We start from the raw sequence: 7,211 nt of genomic DNA on the forward strand, positions 1-7,211 counted from the left end.
ATATATAACAAAGAAAACAAAGAAAATTAGTCATTCCTGTTTCATCTATAAGCCTGACTAAAGAATACTGAATTTAAAAACTTAACAGCTTGTTGCAGTGGAGCTGTAATTTATAAAGACATAAGTAGAAACTGTTCAAACAAAACATTTGCAAGTGACAAAAATCTGAATATAAGCCTAAATAAAAGAAGGGGGCACTGTTCATGCAAGCAGTTCAATGTAAATGTGTATTAAAACGAAGCAGAATAAAAGTGCAACTTTTTTATATTTTTTTATTTTCTAGTTCTACACTAAAATAGTAAATGCCTATAATCAAGATAATTTATAACTTTGCGCACAAACAACTAAATTTGAAAAATAAAAAAGTTATTGTTCACAGCTTCATATTTTCCTGTTAAGTGTTTTTTGTATGAAGCATTGATCCTGCTGGTCAACCTGATGCAGGAGATGGAACACGAAGCTCCTTCACCACGTAGCTCTGAACCAAACCTGAATCAATTATAGCTGATAGGAGAAAAGGCTGCAACAAACTGCAGATGGCAGAAAATCTATAATTCCATCATGCTGCTATCATTTTACAACGTCATGTCCTGGTGTTCAAGATTTATTACATGTCAATCACAATTCTGGTCATTTGAAAATAAATCAAATGTAAACCCGTGAGTGTGGCCGCCTTGTTTCTCAATTTTACAGTTTTACCCAATGAAAGTTTCCACTTACAGTGATGGAGGCTAAGATCCAAATTTTCTGTGCTACAATTTAATTTGTAGAGTATTAAACATTATTTAAAAAAATGTGAATTATTTTATCTATTTCACAACTTTTATAATGTTTTTTTTAAACATTCTGTGCATAGTTTGATGTTTGACGGTTTCCATAGGACTTTATATCAGAGGACGACTGCAGAAAAGAGTTTAAAGATGCGTCAGTAAGTGAATGTGCCTATTCTTTGTTTATGTGAAGTAATTGGCTTTGTCACATTTCATTCCTTTTCTAATGATCCAAGAAATATGATCTGTGAGATTCTGTGTTCTGGCTCCGGTGTAGCCATAACTCATCACACTCATCATCTGAGGGGAATGGATGAATGTACCAGAGAACGGACATAAAACAAATGATCAAATTTTAAAGCAATAAAATACAAAAGAAGAGACGGTCATTCACTTTGACAGTAAGATAAAAAGGGAAACATTACCTCCTGTTATAGAAAAAATGATAAACAAGTGAAATGAGGAAGAACATTTTGTTGTTTAGCTGATGGGAACTCTTACCTGGTGAATGAGGTGGGGGGGTGCACATCAGCACCACACCTTGACCTTCACGCACAGAAACCCCACCTCGGGCTCGGGTACCGAAAGCTCCAAGATCTGAAACGGCGAGAAAGGTGACCTTTTCTTAGCAAGAAATACACGTACAGACTGTTGTTTAAATTTTAGGCATTTTTACTTATTCTGTATTACTTTAGCTCATCGGTTAAATAAAATTTGTTCTTTTCTTTTTATGTTTTCCATGGCATTTTGACTCTAAAAAATATCAGTAACAAAAGCAGACACTTTGTTGGTATAATACACAGTTTGCTTGTCGAAGTACCATTTTACACCTTTTATATGTGAATCCACTACACAGATTTGTACTTAATGTATTGGAAAGCTGAACAGAACTAAAAAATAAGACAGAGTTGGTAAAAAGAGTATAAATACAACAAACTTCATACAGTAAAAATATATACATATTATAGGATAAAAAAGGAATTATTTGATGGTAATATCAGGTTTAGATGTTTCAGGAAGTGTAAAAAGAATCAGCTGTCAACCTCCTTCCATGACTTTGACCATTATGTCTGAACTATTGGACAAATATTCCTCAAGGAAACCTACATTCCCTACACATTTAATAATAACGGTTCATTGACTTTATGTTAAAGGATTTCATGCAGCACTGGGTTGCATTTAATTTTATCTCCTGGTAATAGAAGTTTTATTTTTAAAGTTTTAGCTCAACCTGTGAACACGGTAATGACATTTCACTGATTTAATAGCAAGAATTGTGCTAAAAGATAAGCCGAGACAAATTACCAACATCAAATGGTAATTAGGGCCTCTAAAAAAAGAACAAAAACTAAAATGATGGCTGATAAAAAAATAATAATATTACAGAGTGATGAATATTTCACATGGCTTGTTGCACATTTCAGTGGTGCCAGGTTGGAGTACACCCCCGTCATGCAAAATAGATTTATGCCATAAAACTCCCATTTCTGCTAGATTCAAGCTGGAGCCAATGCTGAAACAATAAATAATTATCAACTTAAATTATATGAAGCTAGGTTATCCATGCTGCAATGCAGACACTCTAAAGTAGACATATTACAGTATGCTTTTAAATCCTTCCTTTTCACATTTAAATCATTCAGTTTTGTTCTTTAAAAAGTGGAACTACATTGCTTTGGTTTGAACTCCTCCTTATTTTAACTTTACCAGCTCCTTTTTCACCACTTTTCTGCTGGGTATCTAAAAGCAGCTGGATTTGTTACTGTTCCTTTAAGATGCTTCAAGCTCCGCCCCCTCCTGCTTCCAGACCGGTCCACTCCGGTTTCAGAGAGGATTTTACTGGATATGCTCCCTTTAAAAGCTGCTTTATTTTTTGTGTCTTTCACAGCTGACTTCAACTGCTACTGAAACTTCATCCTGACATCTTTGTGTTTGAAAATTCTTTGTATTCTTGCAGAAAAACGCACCACCAGAGCAAGGACAGAATCAAGTCATTGCAATTTTATTCTCTGAGTTCAACAGCAGCCGTCACCAGTCAGTTTTATTAAATTTACCTTCTTGTAATTCTCACACAAACTATGTCATCGTGGACATGCTTCTCTTATGTAAACATACAGTCAGAGATGAAAACAGGTAATCATGAACTTATTGAATAACCAAACAATGAATAATGATACGAGTACAAAACTGCAGAGTCACATCATAACTGCTTCTGCTGCAACAACCAGCTGTGAGGGGCTGTTACTGTAGATATTTACTTATCTTGGAAAATTCTGCACAACCATCAGGAGTCTTCTTAGACAGGTTGCCTCATTTAAGAACTATTGAACTGATTTCCTCCTGGAAGTATTTCTACTGCGTTTCCATATGAAGCTGTTATTGGATGATAAGAATTCAGACTGCAGTAGAAAACATCTGACTTAAGATCCTCATTAAAACAACCGGCATTGAGTGATTTCTTTCTGCAACCAGAAAATTGCCCATTATTACCACTGAGCTAGAAAATAAATGACTTATCAAAGAGAAATCAGTGCCACCTACATAAACCTACACCACTGTTTGATTGTCATGTGAAAAGTCCAGTACATACGCTGACATCATTAAATACATCAAATATTCAAGAAGAATAAATACCAAGTGGGTGTTTGAGCAATCAAAGAGAACAAAGAACAATGTTAGAGGTGTTCATACATTATTATCCTAAACTTTTAACCAATCAAAAAATGTCTTCACACGCAGTTCTTCAGACAAATCCATATTATAATTCTTGTCCCTTGCCATCAGTAATAGAGTTTTAACTCATTTCATGCTGATAAATGACAGAGTTACAGCCGTTTTGGTCTAACCCTGAAAACTCAGTGGTAAGCACTGTTGCATCACTGCAAGAATATCCTGGGTTCAATCCCTGGTTTGGATCTGGGGTCGGTGTGGAGTTTGCATGCTCTCTTTGTGCTTGTGTGGGTTTTCTCTGGGTACTCCGGTTTCCCCCATTGAAAAAAAATATGTACAATTGGTTGCCTTCAGCCTGGCCCTCCTTCGCAAAAAAAATCTGTGATCTCAATGGGATTTGTCTGGCTAAAGAATGGTAAAATTAAAAATAAAATAAAAAGCATAATCTGGTTATATTTGTATGGATCACCTGGGGGCTTTGGTATTGATCTAATATCATGTAAATGCAGGGCTAGTTTCACCAATACCAATGCTTTGTACTTGAAATGTCATGTTCATTGAATCATTTTGTGATTTTTCTTTTAGTTAGTTGATAAAACGTAGGAGAATGATTTTAGGCATCTATCTATCTATCTATCTATCTATCTATCTATCTATCTATCTATCTATCTATCTATCTATTGTTACAAGTTAAAATTAACACACACACAAAATAAGAAAGAACAGCAGCAATTAAAAAAATGTTAAAATGACAATGTCAACATTAACAAAAATACCTTCCATTGCACATGGGCAAGACATAGAGGAGGGGTTTCATCTAATGACTAACCCCAAACGATTTGGAGACTTTGCATCCAGAGTTTGTATACTGACTTTATCTTTCATTTTATTTGTGAAAATTAAAGCAAATTAATTTCATCACGTCAGTATCGATCCGATAACTATGCCCATCTTGGTTTCCACACTTAGGTCGATACGTCCACCCCTACAGTCAGGTACTCCTACACCAAATTTTATCTCAATATATGTAAAATGGATTGAGTGAAAGACATGTTTTAATTAAGATCAGTTGGATATGACAGCCATCTTGAATTGATTTGACTCCAGCAGCACAGACACAAACATGAGCAGAAATATGATTCCTCTTTCGCCAGTGACCGATGACGTAAAAAAGGACGATCAATACAACTCCCTCAATGATGGCAAGCTAACACACGTCTGCATAAATGTTTAAAATCAAGAGATCCACTGATAAAATTGGCAGCACACATTCAAGCAGGTGCTTGAATATAAATGATGTCATTCAAGGTCGACATGAAATCAGTCCATGGACATTACCAAATCATCCTGCAGAACATGTCAGAGTGGTGCGCTTGTGTGAATCTACCCATGCTGGAGTCAAAAGCAACACTTAAATTGTATTACTGCTGTTCTGCTCAGAGTGGCTCAATACCTGAGATTCAGCCGTCCTCGTGTCTGCAGAGAGGACAGAACTCTTTGGGGAAAAAGATCAGAGGGTCTCCACTCTGCCTGCTGCCTTCAAAGTCGTGGCTAAAAAGAAGCCCAAGTGTGAGTTCAGTGGCTCAGAATTTCCAAACAAAAATGTGGGGAAGAAAAGGAAAATAAAAAATAAACACCACATCCTTCAGAAAGGTCTTTGGAGCAAAGAACATGACCACTGGATATAATATGAAGACCTTTGACCCAGCCTCTCCTCATGCAATCTAATTATTGCCTTGCACAGGCTAGCCATGGCCAAATCAGAACTACAGGTTAGAGAGGTGCGCTGCTCAGATCTGTAGATGATGTGGAAGAAAATCAATCAGGCCATCCAACAACCAAAACTAATTTAACCCAATGTGTTATTCCTCTTTTTACACATTAAAACCTCACAGTTAATTACATAGTAGGGCAGGATTAAACCTTTAATGATACATCAACTGGGAATGACAATATGACAGCCGAGGTGCTTGGAAACAGTCTGAAAACCTTTTTATGATCCAACGGCAGAGGCAGACGATAAAGTTTTCGCCTCTGTGTGTCTGTGTTTGTATTCTTGGGTTGTGATTGACTATTTGTAAAATATCTCCTGAAGCACTCAACCAATTCTAATGAAACTTGCAAAAAGTATTTATTGGATGTCCCTTTATTTGTGTTGAACCTTTGGAGTCAGCACAATTTGAGATGGGTCCTGCAGACTATCACGACTGCAGCGGTTAGCCAACATAATCGACGGCGATAAGTTGACGCGGAATTTTGATGTCGATGCATCATATTATTTACCCTAATAAATGTTCATTTGTAACTGCAATGCAATCTGACTTGCTGGGGGCAGAATTGCTTCTAGTGTCCACTGTTGCTTTGTTTACAAAAGTAGAAGAACGTGACGTGCCGCTCTGCAAACCTCAGAAGAAACTGCAGGCAAATCAAAAAGCGACAGTAATGGCGGCACAGAAAGACAATCGCGTGTTAAAGACTTAAACTTTCCAAAGTTGCCTACGTTTTACTGAAAATCAACCACAGAAAGTAAAATGCTGACTCAGTCATGCTATGGGAGAACAGTGGCAGCAAAAACATGATCACATCTCGAGACACTACAGCTGTCCTCTGCAGACGGTAAGTTTCATAAAGTTAGCTTGTTTGTCAGGTTGAAGCCTTAAAAATATTATTTTCAGTGACTGATCCCTTCATGCTGTATCCAACTGTGTGTTTTGTTAGTTTACCATTGGAAGAAGAGCTATCAGTTATGCTAACACGAATATTACTAATATTCCATCCAGCCTTGTCTTATCCAATCTTTTTGATGGCATTGAAGCCTAATAACTTTTACACAGCCACATCCTGCAAGATTTCACTCAGAATGATTTTTATTTTATTTTGTTACTTTTACGCGCTTCAATGTCACTTTAACCAAAGTTATTCTTTAGTTACTTTGAACTTGCAAGTTACATCTGTACCCTGCAGGGCAGGTTAACAGCCCCTCATGCTGGGGAAAAGCTGATATTTGGAGTTATTTGTACATTGGTTGTTTGTTTTAAAAACTACTTGCAGTTTAATAAGTTCATTTTTATTATGTTTACATGTTATAATGTTCAAATACATCTGAATAAGTGATAAAGTTTCAGGTTCAAAATCATGTTTCATGTGTTATTTTAATTATGGGAACTCGTGTTCAGGTAGGGATACAGGATGACAGGGTGACACAGTTATGATGAACAGGTGGTGCGCCCACAGGAAGATTAGATGGATGTCGTGGCAAAAATAATCGTCGACTAATCGACTAATTGAAAAAATAATCAGATTAGTCGACTATCAAAATAGTCATGAGTTGCAGCCCTATAGACAGCTGACTTTAAAAATGCAAAATCATGGTCACAACTCAGTCAGTTTCACACATTTTCAGCTAAACTTTGATGTGGTAATGGCTGAGAGTCCTTCACAACGCACTCTGAGCGTACCATCTTGCAACATCGCCTGAGATTGCACCTGACATGACTGCCAAGGTTTGAGCAAAACGGCGAAAACTCTTGTCGCTTCGCAACATAAAACGATTTTAGTCTAAACTTTTAATGAAAGGCAGCAGGCGACATCCTGTACGCTCCTTCAAGGAAAGCTGAATCTTTAATCAGTCAGCTGAGGGTTCATTTACACTACTGCACAAAGACTTGCACCCATTTCCATCCATCCATCCATTTTCTTCCGCCTATCCGGGGTCGGGTCGCGGGGGCAGCAGCTTCAGAAGGGAGGCCCAGACCTCCCTCTCCCCAGCCA

The 7,211-nt window shown here is 37.2% G+C and overlaps 1 protein-coding gene across 4 annotated transcripts in view; it reads right to left on the minus strand.

The window, feature by feature from the left end:
* Positions 1 to 7,211, minus strand: part of cntn5 (contactin 5) — a 161,770-nt gene that overhangs the window by 71,909 nt on the left and 82,650 nt on the right. For all 4 annotated transcript variants that reach the window (XM_014026134.1, XM_014026135.1, XM_014026133.1 and 1 more), the window contains exon 6: positions 1,272 to 1,367. In XM_014026134.1, the coding sequence (XP_013881588.1) occupies positions 1,272 to 1,367 (96 nt within the window). The remainder of the gene's footprint in view (positions 1 to 1,271; positions 1,368 to 7,211) is intronic.

Source organism: Austrofundulus limnaeus, unplaced genomic scaffold, assembly GCF_001266775.1.
Source record: "Austrofundulus limnaeus strain Quisiro unplaced genomic scaffold, Austrofundulus_limnaeus-1.0 Scaffold528, whole genome shotgun sequence".
NCBI classification, from domain to species: domain Eukaryota; kingdom Metazoa; phylum Chordata; class Actinopteri; order Cyprinodontiformes; family Rivulidae; genus Austrofundulus; species Austrofundulus limnaeus.